The sequence below is a fragment of the Siniperca chuatsi genome, linkage group LG2 (assembly GCF_020085105.1).
Source record: "Siniperca chuatsi isolate FFG_IHB_CAS linkage group LG2, ASM2008510v1, whole genome shotgun sequence".
Taxonomy (NCBI): domain Eukaryota; kingdom Metazoa; phylum Chordata; class Actinopteri; order Centrarchiformes; family Sinipercidae; genus Siniperca; species Siniperca chuatsi.
In genome coordinates, this window is record NC_058043.1 from 23,347,622 (window position 1) to 23,368,542 (window position 20,921).

Here is a 20,921-nt window from a genome sequence, read left to right on the forward strand (position 1 = left end):
ATTCAAAAACACTTTGACAATGTTAAGATAAACTGTTGGAATTTTGTCAGGTTTAAGAACATCGGAATCAAAGACCAAGAGAAATCCATTGTTAAAGATACAGAAACACCAATTTCTTCACCGACAATAGCCTCAGTAGACCAGAATTAAATGCAGCCATGAAATATGTTATAATCTGAGTAAAAGGTGACTTTCTGTCTTAAGAGAAAACCTTGAAAAGAAGAAGTTCATACCCCTCTGAGGAGGTTGTTGGAAGTCATTTTAGTAAAATAATTGACTGAAGTATATCTCAACAACACAAGAGACAGTGGATACAGAATAAAGCAACGCCTCATTAAGTAGCTCCTGGAATTCAATAAATATCACATATTGCTGATACATAAGAGTAACAGTACACAAGGGGGGAATTTTCCTCTGGTAATACTACAGTTTTTGCACTGAAATTGTGACCTTTGTTTGGCTCTTTCTAACTACTGGAACACTCTTCGACCCAACCCAAATGTGATACTTGCGGCTACAACAATCTACAAGAATGCAACATAAACACATCTGACAAACTGTAGCACAAACAGTTATTTGACCAACCCTGCAGTATGCTTACTATCATCGCAGCTTTTCTCATTACTACCCCATGGACACAATCATTTGTTATGCATTGTCTGTAAAAATTAGGTGATTGAGCGGCCCTCTCTAACTAAACTTGTGGAGATGAAGTAATGAATCACACTTAAGGGAGAGAGTGCTGCATGTGTTCGCAGGAAGATGTGACGGACGGAGGAGCTCTCTGTGGCAGAGAGAGAAAGAAAGAGAGCCTGGGAAGGTGTGGCAGCATTTGATTCCAGTTGAGCACTAGAGCACTGGGTGGTACTTTACTGAAGGACAAGATCATTAAGACAGAGAGGAATGGAGAAAAAGGCAAAATAAAGATGGACACCGCCATGACTCAAAGCAAAGTTCTCCCCGTAGATGGGATATTAAAAGGCTCCTAGCTCATCCCTGGACGGGTGCCCAGGACGGCGCGTGCCAGCCAAGATAAGTCGTCTGGATATGGTCCATAAATGCTCAGTCTATTACGCTAATTTATCTTCTCGTTCACTTGCAGCAACTCTCCCCCCTCACTTTTTAGCTTAATCAACTTGTACAATACATACGGAATGGGTTAAATAAATCCCTGCAGAGGAGGTCAGTCAAGTCACTGGAATTCTAATGTTGCCTGTTAAATATATGTATCATGTACTGCAGTATAAATAAATGCATTATTAATTGTATATGAATGATTTATTAACAGCTTAAGGGATATCAGAGGAAAACATTTTTAATAAACATATACAAATTGTTTTCTTGTTATGACGATGCTGTTTACTGTTGCACACACTGAGCAGAAGAAGTGGGGTTTATTTTATGAATGAGAATAAAAGATTGTACCATGTTGTTCTGGTGGGGGAGAGAAGCCACATTAAACTGTGCTTTGTTCTGGTTCCCTCAGCAGACTGAGGAGCTTCTCCATCTTGGCTACTTCTACTTCTGGACCCTTAGGCAGCTCCTGACCCTTCTTGCTCTACACACACACACGAAGAGAGAGAGAGAGAGAGAGAGAGAGAGAGAGAGAGAGAGAGAGAGAGAGATCATAAATGACTGGACCTTATGCTTACCAAGCACTGGGGGAGACCACACATGGATGTAAGGTCAATAATAGCTGAGTGGTTATATTACTCCATTATATAATCATTTGTTTCCACCATATTGTGAAATGTGCTTTGACACAGAGCTACTACCTGAAGGCCACCATTGCAAGGGGCAAATTCAAAGAGTTTGTTTGTTGTGTGTTTTTAATATTGGTAGATTAAATACTCCTGTAATACTCCTACTGTAAAAAAGCACAGCCACTTAAGAGCTATATAATATGGCTTGAATGTGTCCTGTTCCGCTGCATTCTACCTCTGTTAAAGGAAATTTAACAGGCCTATCGTTATCAAGGCTCATTTACTATTGTTACAGGCTTTTCTCAAACTGAATTGGACCTTGATTGAAGAAGCATGATACAGTCTTACAGTTCAACATAGCTTCACTTGATTTTAACCATCTTAATCAGGAAATAACACATTTGATTATTGAGAATTTAAGAGCCAACACGCATTACAGCTTGTACCCCTGAATTAATGCAACTTTGCGACATGCGACATTTGTGTAATGATATTACAACTTACTGTATACGCTGTACAAATATGATGGACTTTCACTTTCAGCAACAAAGAGGTCATTCGTATTAACTTGTCTTGTGCAACTATTGTTTATGTTAAGCAGTGAATAAAATTTGACTGTCCTGCTTTCACCAAGACATCCAACATCCAACTAGCTCAACAATTAAAAAGGAAGCAGTCCAAAATTTATTTGGGTATATAATACAGACCGCTGGAGGGGATGCATCAAGACACTTACCATGTCCTGAAACCCAGCAGACATTGTGACTTTGTTAGAGCAGGAAAAGCACAGGTGCAACTAATAACATTAATGATGGCTCGTTACCGTTAAGTGTCCCAGCAAATCATGCTAGTGAGCCAGCACGCACAATGACAGGACCCTGGAACGAGAACTTCTGAATGGAAGGCAGCTATTTTTCAAACTGTATTTGTACGGAAGTGGGACACAGTGACAAAGGGTGATTCAACCCTCAACACAGTTGAACAAATAAGGGGTGACTTGCTGACTCCTCCTTTGAAGCTTGGAAAATTTACATCTATATTTTGGTGTAGCTATTTTGAAGTTTGAAATGGATACAGCGAGGGGGCTTATCCAGACAGACAGCTGCGTTCCCTCAACGAATGAGCATCAAATCTTGATGCAACATAATATCTCTGCTGTGATGAATGGTTCAATAAAGCTTCCTCCACAGTGGAGAGGAGGGCTGACTGGGCACACACCAGCACTTAAAATTAATAAAACTTCAAAATGAATTATCTCTCAAGATGTCAACCTGTGTTCTTATTTATTTTCTAAATTGCTATTTTTCCTTGCTGGTTTGCTCATCGCAGCTGGAAAATCCCAGACTTGTTCTGTCTGTATGAAAGTAATACATACATATACGAAGCCCCACCTGTGTTATAAGGCCCAGAATTTTTGTGTCTGCTCATTTTCTGGTACTCAGTATTAATACAAATGTAAATGTTATAATAGATGTTATATTCTGCGAGACAGTTGTGATTAATAGACAATCACAACATATTGCATAAGGCTGCTTTTATATTGCAACTGCCACTTGTGATTTGCAAGCAACAAAGAATGAGGCCACTGAAAAGAGAACAGATGAGATGAACACATTCATGCTGCACACAGCTGAACAGAACAGTGTGTTGTGGTGAACACAGACAGGGTCACTTGATGTCGTCTAGTGGTCATCTAAAGATTCAACTAGAAAATGATGACTGCACCACAGACTTTTAAATATTCAAAGTACTGCACTAGTGAGTAACATGGGACATGGGCACTTGGGCCCACTCAGACCCCCCTTTACAATTCTGTGTGTGCAGCATAACAGCATGCACACCTGACATCACCTCATTAGTGACTATAGCCCTCAGGCTTACAACAGGAACAACAGAGAGCACTCAGAGCATTTTACAACATACTTTGATAAGGTACATCCTGTAGTAAATTTCAGTTTTCTGACATTTGACCTCACATTTTGGAAGCTCAAAAAAATTAAAAATTAATCAAAATCAAAAACTATCTGAGGAGCACCTGTCAAGTAGACAGGTAGTAAAGTGAGAGTAAATGAGCCAAGAAGTTGGGCTGCCTTGTCAGCCTTATTGAATGCCTTTCAAATAAGTGAGTACAACACACTTGCATTGAAACAGTTTGGACTGCTGAGCAACTGTGCCAATGTTTTGGGTATATTCATGGGCCCCCAAGCCCATTGTGCTAGATTTATAAGACAAATTATTGATAATATATGCAGTGGGTGTTGGTGTCTGATGCTTATTTGCCGCATTGGGTTCCAAATACTCGGAGCACTGTCAGTGGTGCTGAACTGTGCAATTATTTCCCAGTTGTACGCCTTAGAGCTAGTCTGAGGTCGCTAATGAGGTAGCACTGGATGTGTGTGTATGCGTTGTTATGCTGTACCTATACAAACTATGTTTACGTGTGTGTTTTGTGTCATGTATAATGCACAAAACGTGTTGTGAACATAAATACGTATTACTCATTATAATTTCTTCTAGTTTGCATGCACCAATGTGAACACAACTCAAAGGAAAACTGGAGAGGCTGCAGAGCTGACTTTAAATGGGCCCTGATTAAAGTGTTGTGACTCAGTGTGCCATTTGGTTTCCTCCTGTGTTTAGTAGGACCACTGTGATTACTCCCCAGCTCATTAACCATTGTCATGAGTGGCAACAGAGCCTTCAGTGACTCATCAGTTGTGAAATTGGAATACAACTTGCTTTGAATACGAAATGTACTTTAGCTTTCCTTTCTTTAAGATCTTTTCCCCCATTTTGTCTTGGCATTTACTGCCAATTTGACAGTATGAGTGACAGGGAATATGGGGTGACAGCCAGGGGGATGACTTGTGAAAAAGATCCATGCCCACGGTGGTCATGATTATGTGATAGGCCTTTTAAACCCCTGGCCCACCAGAATACTCTTTTATCTCACTTTTCCCGTTGATTTTCTGTAATATTTCCAATACATAACAATTCATGTTCTGCTTCTCCTTCTCTTGATCTTTTCTAACAAGCTTATTCAATTAAAAAAAACACTCGACTTCTCTGTGGCTAATTGTTAACTGTCCTAAATGAGCAAGGGAGGAAGAAATACAGGCAATTAGTGATGCTGATAATGAGCTGCTGAGGAGGGGCAGAACGATGGCCTCTGTTCCATTGTTATTATTTGGTGAAATTAGCTTGAGGTCAGGACTCTGCGAAGAATTAATCATCTGATCTGCTTTCATTGATGTGGAACAAGTGGCAGTCATAAATAATGCAAAAGGACAGACATGCATCCAGACTGTTTGCAGATAAGATGGTATATAAGGTGAAAGAACACAATAGGCCATTCAAGTGCAATGGTAACATTGCAGAACACACTTCTCCATAATGCTGAAAGTGGGAGAAGATTTGGTACCTAATTTGTAATGTGGAAAAGCTCCATTCGTGTGTGCCTAATTATAAAGACAAAGCAGAAAGAGAAGAAACATGGAATGGTAAAGCAGCTGCATTTGGAAAGGCAGGTTTATCTTCTTACCTCCTATAGGCAGGCTTAATATGGGCGTAGCTTTGGAGTGAATTAGCTCAATTCTTTGTAATGTAATTGAAAGTCCCTGTACTGGCAACTCGATAAGACTCTTACCTTGGGTTTCTTGCGGAGGTTAGGGGAGAGTTTGAGGCTGGTGACATAGCCTCGGTCATCGCCCACTATGATGATAGGATAGATGGGATTAAACTCAATGTGAGTCAGCTTGGTCTTCTTTTTGGCCACCACTTGCTGCTGGCAGATGGCCTCATATTTGTTGATGTTGAGGTCAAAAACATGAACCTGAAAAAGATGAGTGATCAAGAGAATTTGCTGTTTATGAATGTTTTATTTAATTAAATTTTTTATTCAGTTCTGACCCTCTAATTGAACTGACATTTCCAGAGTTTGGCATTACCACTAACACTGACACAGAGTTAAAAAAAATCCAGTAAAAACTGACCCATCTTATTGACCACCACATTTAGGTTGGAGGATATACGTCTGAAGTAAGTAAAAGTAAAGGTTAAATCTGTTGTTACAGACTGCCTTTTCATATTTTGTGTCTATGTTATCTTTTATGGGAGAAGGAGAGCGGTGGAGCACAAGCCTATGCAGGGATGCAAGCCTGACCATCTGGTGCAAGGAAGGGTGTTCCCAGTAATTCAATGAGTGTGCACTTGTGTCCATATGTGTGTCTGCATGTGTGTTTGTGTGTGCTGGCAGCCCCAATACAAAATCATAGTCATCGTTATCCAGAAGGAACCAAATCACAAATATTCTTCTTTCAGCCTAAGTGCATTTAGACAATCTGTCGACAACAAATGAGCCCACTTCAAAGCACGGCCCACTCCTTTTACCAGAAAGATGACTGTGCCCCGGCCGCTAAGGTTCACACTGTCTATGTGTACCAACACCACACAAAGCATCGCAGTCATCACTTGCAACCAATCATCATTTTCTGCCAGGGTATGACTTTCTGTAACCTCCATCGCTACAGCCATTTATCTGCAGTGTTTTCGCTTTTGATATACTGTATATAAGCACTAATGTAACATTAGTCATGACTGATTGCAGTACACACTGACTACATCTGTAACTCACGGAAGAACTTGGAGCAGAGAGACATTTTACTGTGTTGAAATTAATACCTATAATTTATCAGTTATAGTGTATTACATATTTTATTTTTATTAATTTTATCAATCAAATCAGTTAAATTATTTAGTTTGTATTGCTTTAGGTTGATGTTGTTTAAGTATAATTTCTAAAAATGTAGCATAAGACTGCATACAGGTATACTAACAGAAATATGTGGCAGTCCGTGTGCAGAAGGTTAATAGGAGCTACACAGACAGCAAATATGGATTTGGAGACTAATCAGTGGGGGATAAGCCTGGACCTCTCATTATTTCATCCTGACACTTTATTTCCTCTACAGTCAGCTCAGATGGGGAGGCAAGGACAGAGAGAACGAAGAGATATTTGTTTGCAGTGGCACAACTCAGTGTCATTCTTACACCTCAGCCTGCCAGGCAAGTCATTATCCTTATGAACACATGTAGACACGCACGTACTTTGCACAAACACACACACACACACACACACACACACACACACACACACACACACACACACACACACACACACACACACACACACACACACAGAAGCACGTATGCCATTGTGTCTCTGACATTTTGCAGTGTGGCAGCAGCAGCAGCAGCAGCAGGCCAGGTTGTCATCAACAGTAAATGCACGTCAAGGAGCGCACAACTCATGCTGAGTCACTCTATCAGACACTTGTCACTGAAAACGACAAATGTACTGCAAAGAATCTGCTATCCTGGGGAAGATTATACCGATTAACATCATGCAGTGCGGCCGCACCAGTGAATGTGGGAATTCTGACAACATTTTGCCATTCTTCAAAATCTGACAGCGACCAAATGTCAAGGAGAGTTTAGCCTTGCCTTGGACTAAATGTAGAACAGTTAATTAGTGGATCCAGTTAATTCTGCACACCCCTGTTAGTTTACAGATGACATTTACTCTATCTTAAAATTTGCCATTACAGTAAATACTAGTATACCTATGTATAATCACCTTAAAATCAAACTGGAATGGTTCAGTTTTAAGTTCAGCACACTGAGAAAAAATGGAGCAGTGACACTGACCTTGTCCGACTCCAATTTAATATTCTTGTCCTTCCTGCTGCTTAGAAAGGAGAGGATATTGTGCTTGTAAAATGTATGCCAACTGATGAGCTTTTAATGAGTTTTTTTAATAGCTGCTGAAAACTGCTTTTGATCCAGTTTCAGAGAATAAAATGACCACAGTTAGAAAAAGGACTCTGAATTAATATGCTTTCTAGAAAAGTCATTCAATTAGATTTTTCTTTCTACAGGAGATGTTTACAATAAAACAAACTGCTGGTTTTATTCTGGGTTTAAACATCAACAGTGTAATTTAACAACTACAAATCAACATGATTTGTAGTTGTGAATTTGTTGTGAAATCTGACATCTCCTCTCTTCCATATCATATCAAGACTGAAATGATTTGCATAATCGTGGGAATACTACAGCATGTATTGTGCCTGTGCTGACTGAATCCTGGCATTAGAGAGGACGGGACACACATACACACACTATCACATAAGGTGTCTCTCAAATTGCTCAGCTCTCATTTCCTCTTTGTCACTCTCACACGACTTCACTTGGCACACTGGACAGGAAATGTGTCAGACACAACACTCTGGACTTTTATAGCATGGTGCAGACTGGTGCGAAGACAAACAGATGGGGACAGCTTGCAGCCATACTAAGAAAATATGTGGAGATAGGCAACATGGCATCCACTGAAATTACTTTCGGCTGGAATCAATAAACACTGGCAGGGCAGGAAGCCGCCTTTGTTACAAGAAACTGTGTTTGAACAAACTCAATTGCCTCAGGCAATTCTGCATTAATCTGAGGACTAGCCTTATGAATATAGTAAGGGTTTAGTCAGCTGAGTCTATAACTATATTAAAAGGATAATAATGAAGTGGGTGGCAGGTGGTCGATGGTGAAGCTGTTTGTGATTTCACATGTTCTGTAAGTTCTCAAGCTCATGTAATCTTAGGAACACAGCAAATCTGCGGTGGTGATAATCACAGCCTTCAGACAAGGCATCCTATATAGATCTGAGACTGCATTCAGCCTATATCACCTGGACTCATGAGAATATCTTACATTTCATATGTAATTATATTTTTGATTTCATATCTTACAAATCATTAGTAATGTGTTCCTTCTTCTAATCCTAGTCATAAGGATTAGTAAAATACACTCAGTTGCCACTTTATTAGGTACACCTAGCTTAAACTAACGCAATCTAATACAACAGTCCTACATTAAATCCTGTCTACATGAAGATTTTAATGTTCAGTTTTTGTTGAGACTGTCTTAAGAGAGGTGTTGACGAAGCTGTATTGTCGTTTCAGAGGCTGCAGTGTGTGGTACTGTTGAATTGTGTTGAATGATATTGACAGGTGTTTCTATTATTTTGTCCACTCTGTTTATATCGATTATATCGCCCAGCTCTACATTCTGTATCACATGTAGACAGTGCAAAATCTGCTTTCTTCATTTATATATGTAAAACACTTGAACGTACAATCAATGATATGAGCTTCTTAATAAATCTAAGCATAAATCAAGCACTGTAGATTCTGAAGGCCAACACAAGCCAGAAAAATTACTGCTGCCAAACTCCTGTGGACTGCAAAATGTAAGTTTAGACAGAGACTTACTGTTCCATCTGTTGTGACAGCAGCAAATACAGTGGAGGAGTATGGAGACCAGGCAACATCACCAACAGCTGCATTCAGGTCAAAGGTGAACATTGGAGTGCTGGAAAAACACACAGACATCCAGGTCTTCTTCAAATATTAACGAGGGAGTGTGTGTGAGTGAGAGAGACAGAGTAAGCTTAGCTTTCTATTTCAATAGGTTGCAACTTTGGTAACGAAGATGGACAGACTTGCACACGTACATGAAAGCAATTTGGACTAGCAGTCTGTATGTAATTGGTGTTTGATTTACTAAGGCAGAAACTGACTACACAACCAACACTTGAGACGGCACATTCTGGGAGTGAAGAGCTCAAAAGGCCCTGTTCACTGGTAGAATATGTCAGCAGGCACAGAACAAATTAAAATGTAGTAATGTTGATGTGTTATCAAGAATGCATTCAAAATAGTGCTTTAGCAGCTCAGTGAGTGACAAATTCACACACACACACACACACACACACACACACACACACACACACACACACACACAGCCTAAACTCTCTTTGTTTGAACTGGGCACATTGAACAGAATCTTTCAAAGAGAGGTCTTTTTATAGCAGAATGACACTGCACTGTAGGATTCATAAATGATGTTTATCACTAGGCTGAGGTGCAAATGTATCCAGCTAACCTTTTGTGTGATTAATAGATTTGATGCAAGTTTCTTCTATTGCTACAAGCCCTTCAGCTTATTCTGGACTGGCTAACGTCATCTGACAGTTTTACAGGATATATTGGCCTTAGCCGTCAAACAAAAGTAGCAGTTTTCTGTGTAAAGCTTTTACACACTTCTGAGCAGTGTGGTAAAGTTTGTGAAAAGTTGTTCGATCCAGTCAGACCCTCTCCTGGAAACAATATGTCTTGTATCTATGGGATGTTATGGATCATTCTTGAAAACCCTGTCTCTCATAATGGGCGAATGATTACTATCATTATTCAGTCAAGCTGCCTGTGTTGACAAGAAGTGGGAGGCACTAGTCAAATAAGAAAGAAAAATGATGCTGGGTCTGTTATGGCCGTGACAGTTTATCTGCATTCCCTAAGTGTTTCCAGCCATTATTCCCCTGCCCTGTGTCTCCTGTCTCTCCCGTCTGTCTGTTTCTCTGTGTGTGTGTCTCCGTGCGTGTGGCTGCTCCTCCTGTCTACCTCCACTGGCTCCCACTCGCCTGATGCTCATCCTCCAATCACACTGCTCAGCAGAACACCTTCTCATCCACTCATTGCCAGATTGTTGTTTCAATCCTCATGGTAGTTACTTGTAGGCCAACTCTTGCTCATGCTAAAACTCTTTGTCTGTGTGCTTGCATCTGCTAACGTTTGTTTCTTTGTGCCTCAGGATAACTGCTCACCTGCCTGCCTGCCAGCCATGGCATCTCCACCGCCATTTTCTCCACTGCCATTTTGCCTGCTCTGGATCAAACCCCAGCTAACTCCATCACCCTTCTTCCCTTTATTCAATAAATCCTTTTATTACATTCAATCTCCTTGTCTGAGTCCTGAGTGTGAGTCCAGCCCTGTTTGTAACGTAACAGGGTCCATGATGAGTATAAGAAGGTAATAAAGACTAATGGACTGTAATATTATGTAAGGTTACAGCAATGATGATTATCTTGTCCATTCTTCACTGAATGTACGTAGACATTTGAACATGGAGCATTAGCGATGTTGCTAACCATGTAAATTTAAATACAGTCTGTGTCATAGTTTTGGGGTTTTTGTCAAAACAAAAACCTTGTCTTGTGGTTTTACTTCCTGTCTTTGTTTGCTTTCCCTCCAATTTAGATTGTTGACCCCGCCTTGATTGATTGCACCTGTGTCTCGTTGTCTCCCCTACCTAGTGTATTTAGTCCGGGTTTTTTTTTTTTTTTTTTTTTTTTTTTTTTACTTTGTTCACTGTTGGTTCGTTAGCATTGTCATGTGCATTCTTGGTTGTACTTTGTCCCTGTGTCAAGCATCATGGCATTTCTTGTCTGTGAGTTCTGTTGAATTGATTCTTTGTTCCCTTGGACCTTGCCTGGATTATGGACTACTGAACTACTATCCAGTTCTCCACTTTCCTGTGTTCTGCATTTGGGTCCTGAAAAATTGAAGTTATTCTGTAACTAACCATGACATTTCTAACCATGACATTTCATTCCCATGAGCGATAAATAACTTATTGTCCATCTTCTTATAGCCAGGTACTTTTACATGAATAATGCTAAAACTAAAATATAAACTATGCTTTTATAAACAGTCTGTGATAAAAGCCGCAGTTGCTGGGAAATCCTGAAATTGACAATAACCAATTGAATTCCCACCCCCCCACCCCCACGGCGCTCAATAACTTTGGCACCAGGTACACTGCTCTAAAATGCTCTAACATCCTATCTATCTATCTATCTATCTATCTATCTATCTATCTATCTATCTATCTATCTATCTATCTATCTATCTATCTATCTATCTATCTATCTATCTATCTATCTATCTATCTATCTATCTATCTATCTATCTATCTATCTATCTATCTATCTATCTATCTATCTCCTTTTTTGTCTCAATTCCTCATGCACTGTAGTTCTTGTCACTGTTTAACTCCCACTATCGGCCTAGGGAGTATACAGCCAGCCATGTGTCATGTCCAACACAAATGGAGTCATAAGCTCCTTCTCTTTACCCAACATTTAAGATCTTCACAGGGAGACTGTAACACTTGAGAATTAAAAGATTTTCTACGGAGATATCACCCTCCTCTTGGAGTCACTTCTGCAGCAACAAGTACATGATCCCTCAACAGCTTCCCACCATCTAACACTGCCAATTGTGTTTGATGGGACGCCCAGTTAAGCCAGCAGTGGTGGAGATGGAACCCTAGTTGCTGTGATGGTGGGCGAGTGCTCACTCAATACTTACTCAATAATAGCACCATGCAATCCGAATGCCACAACATTTTTCCAACATGTACCACAACATGTTTGTCTCAATATATGAAATGAAAATAATGTAAAACTGGAAAACTACATAATAAAGGGAAAACAAAACTTAATACTGTAGATGACAAGCTTCACATAATAGAATGATAACTTTTATAGCTGTGATACAATATACAGTGTCTAGAGTGATGTCATATCTACAGTAGCATCAAGTATTCACTCTTTCACTCAGTTGTCTTACTTGATGGTATGGTCCCAGATCTTGACGGTCCAGTCTGAACTGCAAGAGATGAAAACCTTAGGGTGGAAGTGGTTCCACTTTACAGCATCCACTGCCATGCTGTGGGCATCATAGGTCTCTAGGAACTGGCTTGAGTAAGTCTTGGAGCACTAGGGAATAAAAACAAAATCTTGATTTGGACCAAAGTTGATGGTATAAACACAAGATCTTTCTTAATGTTTTAGTATTTATTAGTATAGTATATAGTATTTATTCTTGAGAACACGTTATGTATCCGGGCACACGTAGTTTGCCATTGACAGCTAACGGAAACGTCTTGCGGTGACATTGCTGACTGGAGAGAGGCCAGAAGTCTACTATGCTTAACAGGTTTAACCCAAAGAGAGTAATGTAATCTTCTGTGATTCAATGTTGAACTACCCTATAAATTTCCACAGTTTGTTTGACAGAATAGGGTTTACAAATGCACCAAAACAGCAGCAGAGTTAGATTGCAGGGATAAATTAACTGGACAATCCAGGCTAAAACAGCTAGATGGCTTGAGGGGACAGCTGTTGCACTTCCAAACACTGACAGTTTGATTGTTGACCTGCAGCTAGGTGAAAGATTCTTAATCTGTCATCTCCTGGAGTTTCTGTGCCACTGAACCTTGAGGTGACAGACAGAACATATTTCATCACACATACTGGGTGTGTGTCTGCATGGAGGGTGATTTCACAGGAGTCCGGCCAAGGTGTGTGTCCCTATACATGCAGCATGTATCTAAGCCACAAGCATCATTGGAAGTGAACAAGTCAGTCAGGGTTCTTTTCTGAGTTGGGTCTTCAGGGTCAAATGTTGATAATGATGAAAAGATAAAATAATGCAGCCTTGTCCTTTAACTTTACATTATCATTGTCTCCTAAACAGCGTGTGCACCTGCCTGTGTGTGTACTTAAATTGGTGTATTTGTGTGTGCTCTTGCATGCGTTACATTTCCACCAGCCAGGAATTAACCTCAACTCCCATAATCTCACTACCAAACACTGTATTCCCTTAATGGCCATGTGAGATAGACTTCCCTGAAGCACTAAGTTATTTTATAAACATCAGCCAGTTACAATTATGTGTGCATTCAGAGCGCATTAGTCAGTGAGCTGTTTCAACGCTTTTTATGTTATTAAATCAATAGAATGAGGGCTCTGTAACTGCAAACAAATTAGTGTCTTTCTGCCTACGGTAGAAAAGGTGGGAGGCCAGTCAAAAAGTACCAGCTGTCTGATGTGGACAGAAAGAGCCTCTGCTTAAGAAGACTCATTAAATGCTTAATGTCAAGCCTGAGGGGCTCCCAACAGGTCCCATGGACACACACAAGTGCAGGTGCACTGCACATATCTACAATCACAGCCACCCACATACACACACACAGACACACACACACTATTAATGGAAACTTTTTAGCTTGTGTACCCTCTAGGGAGCAATCCCAGCAGGATATCTGAGTGAACACCATACGCCAAATGAGCTTCCGTTTTTCAGGGCAGACACTGGGAGACAGTGTAAAGCCCCAAGATGATCCTAATGTCATTTAGGGGTGGTACAGAAAGAAACCACATTTAGGGATAAGGCTTTGCTGAACAACATCAGCAGAACTTGAATTTTCAAAGGTCATCCTAACAACTAATTTGCAAAACCTCTGTTTTAGTACTATACGTACAGTCCCTTATGGTCAAAACTGGTAAAAGAGTGTGACTTTGGCAGTATATTTCATACTGAAACCATGTTCTTTCATAAATCAGAAGAAATTCTGATTTAACTATTTGTTAAGACTAGGGGAGTTGGATAAGCAGGGATGATAGCTGGACTACTGAGCAGGCAACGGCATTCAGATGAAACTGCCTAAACAAGCCAGTGGGGCCAGCCACTGTAGTTTAGCATAAGCAGACACAATATAGATATAAGGCAAGCCAGAGAGTATCTTATCTTTGCTTGAGTAAGAGTAGGATTTAAAGGCAGCTTAAAGGTAGGCTAGGTCAGGGCTAGAGAAGCCTGTCATGGGGCCCAGTAGATTTATGGCGGTACAACCTGATACCCACTGCAGGGCTTAATGAAATAAAACATTATTTAACATGAATAATGGGGCTTCCATAGGAATGTTCACTCAACTTTTGTATTGATAACTGGCAATATGTTAACATTTCCAGACTTGTCTTTTTTTGTCTAGCTCCTTAGGGTCATTCATATGCACTCTGAGTGGTACCACTGTTGTGATGCACAATTGATACACTGACATCAAGTATTACTGTATATTTAACACTGGCTCTGTTTTGTAACAATTTTAATGGCTTTGTCAACCAGGACAAGCTAAAACATCAAAATATAATCAACATAGATAGATATAATAACACAAGAGTTGGATAATGCTACCAAATAGCTATATATTGACTGAAGATTCAAACTGAGGGAATGAGGAGGACAGCTAATAATAATAATAAATTCATTTAATATATACTACCTGCTAAAATAGTGCACTTTCAGCATTAATACATAGTGTATGTAGTACATAGTGTGGAATTTGGAAGTCTCTACTGAAATGATCCAATACCAATGGATAATGTATTACTATAGATGACTGTCCTGTAATGTACTGAGTATCATAGATTTGACTATATCATATAATCAGGACTGTGGCCAATGTGCAGTATCTTGATGTTATTGTATCACAGGTTATGCTGTGATTCCCTTCCCCACTGGACATTTGACTGCCTAAGTGAGTCACGTCAACAACATGCTTAATGTCATTTTAGAAGTGACCTACAGTATGTCATCTAGCCAAACCCAGCATAGTGGAATCCTTGATACATACCTTGTGTATTTTCCCCTCCTCTGTGCCAACTAGGAAGAGATAGTCAATCTGTTTATGGAAGTCAAACGATGTACCACAAGCTGCAAACAAGAGACATCAAGCACTTAAATTAGATACGCACTGTTACAGACACTGGCCTGATGTACTGGACTGAGGCAAATCTGATCTGATATCAGATAATATTTAAAGTGTAGTATTTTGCATGAGTAATAGCAGTTTAAAAATTAAAAACTTACATTCTTGTATACATGTGCAAGATGACATGCTGAGAAATGGAGACCTTACCAGTGCTGGGCTGCTGTGCACCTTCTGGCCCTTCAGAGACAGCACCATTCAGTGACAGTCTGATAATGTCTGTAAAGACCAGCTCATTCTGCAAGCATGCAAACACACTGTGATACAGTAAGAGATATATACACATAAATAATACAGTAAACTGTAGATAGAAACACAACCAACACAAACAATTGCAAATGTGAACAAACACACTTCCAGAGTGCACACAGAAAGTATGTAATTAGCATCTCGAAAGCATTATATTTGCATTTTGCTGAGATAACATTGAAAGAGAGAAACTTAACTTTAATACTACCATATAAGAGTACAAGTTACAGAGAGAATATATGTAAATAAATATAATTCCTTGGCTAACCTTGACGAGTGTCCAGGACACAACTCGGCCATCAGATGACACAGAATAGAAATTGTGGTTATTGTCCATGTCATCGTTCTGCCAGCGCACCTGAATAAAAATAATAAAACATTTAATCTGCTGAAAACAGAGGACAATGGTTGGTTTTGTGTAAGAAAAAGGTTCATGTGCATGATCAAAATTATATCTGACAAAGAAGATACATTTATGGGCCATTTCCTTTATTTTCCAGCACATGAAATTCTCTGTTAGGAGTATCAGAACTCAGCATCACTGCATGCTTGGTGTAGTCCACTTCCACTCCTGGTTTGGGATAGCTCTCAAAATGGCAAAACTTCCATGTAATCGCACAAATGGAGACAAAGTAATAGTGCAAGGGTGGAGAGACTGGAACTAAACAAACACCCTGAACTCCCATCACCTCTACATTGTCCCCTACTCTCACCTGCCAGACGGGGTCAGTGTGCTTGCCAGTCTTAGCTGTACTCTTAAAAGCAGGCTCCAGTCCCTCCTCCTTCAAGTTGTAGACAGCCACACAGCCATCATAGAAGCCTACCGCCACCAGGTAGGAATGCTGCTGATGGATGTCAAGGCACAGGATGCCAGAATTGGTGGTGTAGATGTACTCTGGGAAGGCAGAGTTCTTCAATGAGTAGAAGACAAGCATGCCACGCCCCTGTTTACTAAAGTCGTCTGGCCGGGGAGAGTGGACAGAAGGACGCAAAAATGCTCAGGTCAAATACCAAATATAGTCATAGAAAATAACAATTTAAAATCTGAAAAAATTAGGTAAAATTAAAATAGTCTCAGAAATATTAACATAACTGTTCACCTATGAATCCTCATTTTTATCCTGTGTACTTACACGATCCCATTCCCACAGCAAAAAGGTCTTGATATTTCTTATTCCTGTTGAGGACAGGTGCATCAATTAGTCATCCTCCCTTCTTGTAACATCAGAGGGGATATACATTATATAACATATAATAACGTATATCCCTTCTGATACATATAACTTTGAAATACAAACACTGATAGTTGAGGTATACAATCAATGATGTTATCTTTAAATCACTAGATAGTTTGGCAGATGTGGCTACACCCCCCCCCGAATAATAATGAACATTCTATGGGAACATTAGCAGAGTTGATGAGCAAAACTACCAGCAGAGGGCAGTGACAGACAGTCTCTTGGCTTTGTCATATTGGAACTTCCACAAAGGGAGAAGGGTGCCCTCCTGGTCCCTGAACTCATCAGACGCATCCTCAAAGTATTTGAAATCTGAAAGGGCATGAAAGGAGGGCAAGGAGGAGAGAGGAAAAGAGAAGAGAAAGTGTAGCAACTTGAATATCAAATGGGATTGTAGTTCATTATTGTGTCACTTGACATATTTACTAGAACATACCTTGTGCTATGTCATCAAATGTATTCTGATTGGCCATTCTTTCAAAGATCTTGGACGCCTTGGCCACTTTGGTGATGTCATCATTCTTTAGCAGAAACATGACAAAATTTTGGATTGAAACACTGCAAAAACACACATTAAACACTGGGGATGCCCCGATCGCATTTTTTTGCTGCCGATACCGATGATGCTGATCGTTTATGAGCCATATCGGCCGATACCGATCGTTTTTTTTGTTTTGTTTTGTTTTAGCAGCTGGTATAGCAGTATTATAGGTCAGTTTGACTGCTTTGTAGTGTATTGGCCTTGTGATTGATGTCCACTAGGTGGCAGCCTAATCTAGGCTATAAATGCTTGTTGCTCTCAGCCACATGCACAAGAGTATTTAACCACAGATGTGTAGTACTAGTTTGTCTTCTGGGCTCTCCGCCAGAAATGATTTCATTAGCAAGGTGTTTTGGAAGAACTGAGCATATGACTAGATAAATGAGACTTGGATTATACTGCATGAGTTGTGTGAGTTTTTAGAAAGCATTAATCCTGATCGCATTTTTTTTTTTACTGAATATCGGCCGATAACGATTGGCGGCCGATCAACCTGACCATCCCCATGAAACGCTTATATTTTTTGGATTAATATTCCTTCCTCATTAAATTATCATAGACTAACATAGGAACATGAGTATGATGGTAGAGCCCTGGGTAGTCATATTGTTAGCTTTGAAGATACAACACTATGATTTGCCATTAACAATGTATTGTATGGCAAAGTATGTATGGCAACAACATAAATATCAGATGTAACTGTGCTAAGATGCAAATATTAGATACATGTTAAGTTTAGGCAGGAAAGTTGGTGAGCACTCAATTTACCTGAGTCTCCATCAGCATCACCTTCTTCTTGCTTTTGTCATTTTCTTTCTTTGACGGTATGGCTTTGTGCTGCTTCTCTTTATTTTTTTCTTGTTTCTGCAGCTCCTCCACATACGCATCATAGATCTTCCACTGCAAAGAGAATTGAGTTATTACAGTCAGCCCATGTCAGCACATATATTCACTGACGCTCAACTGTGTGAAAACAAGCTTCGCCTAAACATCTCTTTTAAAGAAGTCAGGGAATCCAGTACCTGATTAGCGGTGGCAGAGAAGATGTTGCGTGGAGGAGGTTCAGTCTGACAGCTTCTTTCCTACAGGAAAATAAAAATGACTCCACTGAAACTCTTGAGGCCACTAGGCTATGAATATCTTATTATACACACATCAATATTATGTTTTTCATAACCTCCAAAATGAAAATGTTCCCTTTTTAAATGTTAGACATTTCAACTACTATGTAAAGGATGTGTGTTGTGATAAGACATAAGATGCTCCTCTAACAGAAGACTGGTTATCCTTCTCCTTCCTACCCTCAGTGGGTTATTGAGGGTCTGTGAGGCCCTCTCACTGAAGTTGAACTGGTTAGTAATTTTTGGCTCCTTCTTGTCAGTTTTGAAGGCAACACTGTCTGGTCTGTCCTCTTCTCCAGCTTCCTCCACTTCCCCTCCATCCTCTACGGGTGTCACCTGTGGAAAACCAACAGGGGGAACTTTTGTAGCTCAAGTCACACTCCTGACTTATCGACCTTGTGAGGAAATGTTGAACAACTGCACCCAGTTATGCATTGTTCAAAATGGAATATACTGTCCAACACAAAACTGATTTTTTTACCGGGGTTTCTGGTATCTCCTCATCAGGTTCTGCTCCAGTGTCGACTGTTGCAGTCTCTGGACACATTAGAAATATTAAATCATAATTTGACTGTGTAGAAGATGAACACATCACTTTTTCACGTGTAAACTCTAGTCATGTCTCAAATTTTATGCCACATGTTTAAAGTGACACCTTGTGGCACCAAGTATGCACTACACCAGAGAAAAAAACAAAACTACATGCTACCAAAACACCCTATAGAACACTGCATGAAGTTGGAGGAGAATAATTTATTATCGTTGAATATCTAACAAAGTGTTAGTGTGATCTGTAAAGACAGAATATTATTGCAGCATGTTTCAGTAACTACCCTCAGGGAGACCCTCCTTGGCCCTCAGTCTACGAGCCTCATCAGAGTCTTGATGCAGGAGGCTGCCCTCCAACACAAAATGAACAGCCATCTGATCCACAACACTGGTAGGCTTGTAGGAACGTTCCTGGGAAACACAAGAAACAATGACGTGAGGAACAGCGAGCAGAGAAACCTGTTTCTTTGTTTGATTGTGGTTAGGAGAAAAGAAAATGAACTACTTACATACTATCAACCACATTTTTTAAATTAAAAAGCACAGGAACATTGGTTGGGAATAGTTTAATGTCATCTTTTAAATGTGAATAGCTGACAGGTAAGCAAGAATGTCTGCCTTTCGCAATCTTAAATATGAGGCAGCTTCAGTATTGCAGCGATGCCTGCATCTACAGTGAGTGATGTGACGTTATAAGCCTGGATATAACTTTCTTACCTTGAAGCTGTAGCGGACAATATTTTGGGGGGCATGTGGGTTGTTTGCTGTCAGGATCCTTGTGATTTCCTCTTTCAGCTCCTAATAATATCATTATAGATAAAGCAAAGTCATAACAACACAAGTTACACATCCCTGACTAATTTGGCAGAGGTATTGACTGCAAAAACAATTACCAAAAGATGATCAACTATTCGAGTTGGAAAAAAGAATAAAGCAACAGCTGCAAAGTCTGAGCCAATTCCCTCAACACAGCCCATATGGATGTCTTAAACTTGAGAAATGAAAATCCCCATCACTTACAGCCTCAGTGAGCTCCAGTTGATCTGGAGGCTTAATAAGTCCTTTCCCATGACACCACTCATCCCATCCATCACCTGTATCCACACCCTCTTCCTCATCCTGTAACATTACATACAAAAGAGATTTATATGGTTGGTTCAATGAAAAATTACATCATGTTGTTAGAACAAACGTGTTTGTTATAATTCTTTCTATTGCAGCCAGGTGCCAAAATTCAGAACTGTTATCAATTTCTGGAATTTTGTCACAGGTTTGTGAGCTGGAAGTGTACCCACCTTTTTCTTAATTGCAGTTTTGGTTGACTTCACACCAGATACCTTCTGAACAGTTGAGCTCTGTATGAAAACAAATGAAAACCAACTAAATGGTTAGCTGCGACACTAGCATAATGAAAAACACTGTCCGGTACGGCTTTGACTTTATTCAGATGCTCTGACGTAGCGTTATCACTTTGCTAGCTAGGTTAGTTAACGCTAGCTAAACTAAGCTTACATTTACCTTTCTCGCATATGCTGCAACGTTATTGTTAAGCACGGGCATTGCGATAAGAGTCCGGTTAAATGACTTGACTAACAATTTAGCTATTTAGCCTTGTCAAAATACAGCACAATGACACAAAGTTAAAAAGAAATGTTTAAATAGTTAAAGGCAAAAGAAGACTCGTTCTTCAGCAGCTGCCTGCTGCTGTTTATAGGTTGCCAAGACAACCATCCGTCTCGGTCGGTCACCAAAGAGGGCAAAGATCCTAATAAAGTCAAGATAGTTCCAATCACACGGCGCTCACACGTCGGGTACTCGAGCTACAGGTCCGTCATTTTTTTTTCAACTGTGAATTACTGTACCATAGACTGATAGCACCGACACTTTAATTGTATCAGCTCATGTATGAGAACATCTTATACGTTTTGAAAGCCACCAATCACTGATGTCAATATTTTTGAGTAAGGAGAACAGTACGCTAGGATGGAAAAAATGTGTTATGTTACGTTGTATTCAC

The 20,921-nt window shown here is 39.9% G+C and overlaps 1 protein-coding gene across 1 annotated transcript; it reads right to left on the reverse strand.

Annotated features, from left to right (window-relative positions):
• Nucleotides 1-17: 17 nt before the first annotated feature.
• Nucleotides 18-20,646, reverse strand: dnai1.2 (dynein, axonemal, intermediate chain 1, paralog 2). The gene is made up of 20 exons (XM_044181510.1): nt 20,423-20,646; nt 20,200-20,259; nt 19,925-20,023; nt 19,622-19,702; nt 19,189-19,315; nt 18,837-18,892; nt 18,536-18,691; nt 18,257-18,316; nt 18,003-18,134; nt 17,130-17,214; nt 16,888-17,005; nt 16,589-16,632; nt 16,169-16,416; nt 15,724-15,813; nt 15,357-15,444; nt 15,072-15,151; nt 12,227-12,375; nt 9,029-9,128; nt 5,350-5,535; nt 18-1,558 (listed from the first exon to the last, which is right to left on the reverse strand). The coding sequence occupies exons 1-20, from the start codon at nt 20,462-20,464 to the stop codon at nt 1,457-1,459; spliced, it is 2,103 nt and encodes a 700-aa protein (XP_044037445.1). The 5' UTR covers nt 20,465-20,646; the 3' UTR covers nt 18-1,456.
• Between the last annotated feature and the right edge of the window lie 275 nt (nt 20,647-20,921).

Bases quoted from the DNA above. Each gene is read 5' to 3' on its own strand.
- dnai1.2 (XM_044181510.1), bottom strand. From the start codon at position 20,464: ATGCCCGTGCTTAACAATAACGTTGCAGCATATGCGAGAAAG. The intron at 18,893-19,188 runs GTAGTTACTGAA...TAATGTGTCCAG, and splicing joins CAAGGAGGGTCTCCCTGAGG to AGACTGCAACAGTCGACACT. The intron at 15,152-15,356 runs GTAAGGTCTCCA...TCTTGTTTGCAG, and splicing joins TGCACAGCAGCCCAGCACTG to CTTGTGGTACATCGTTTGAC.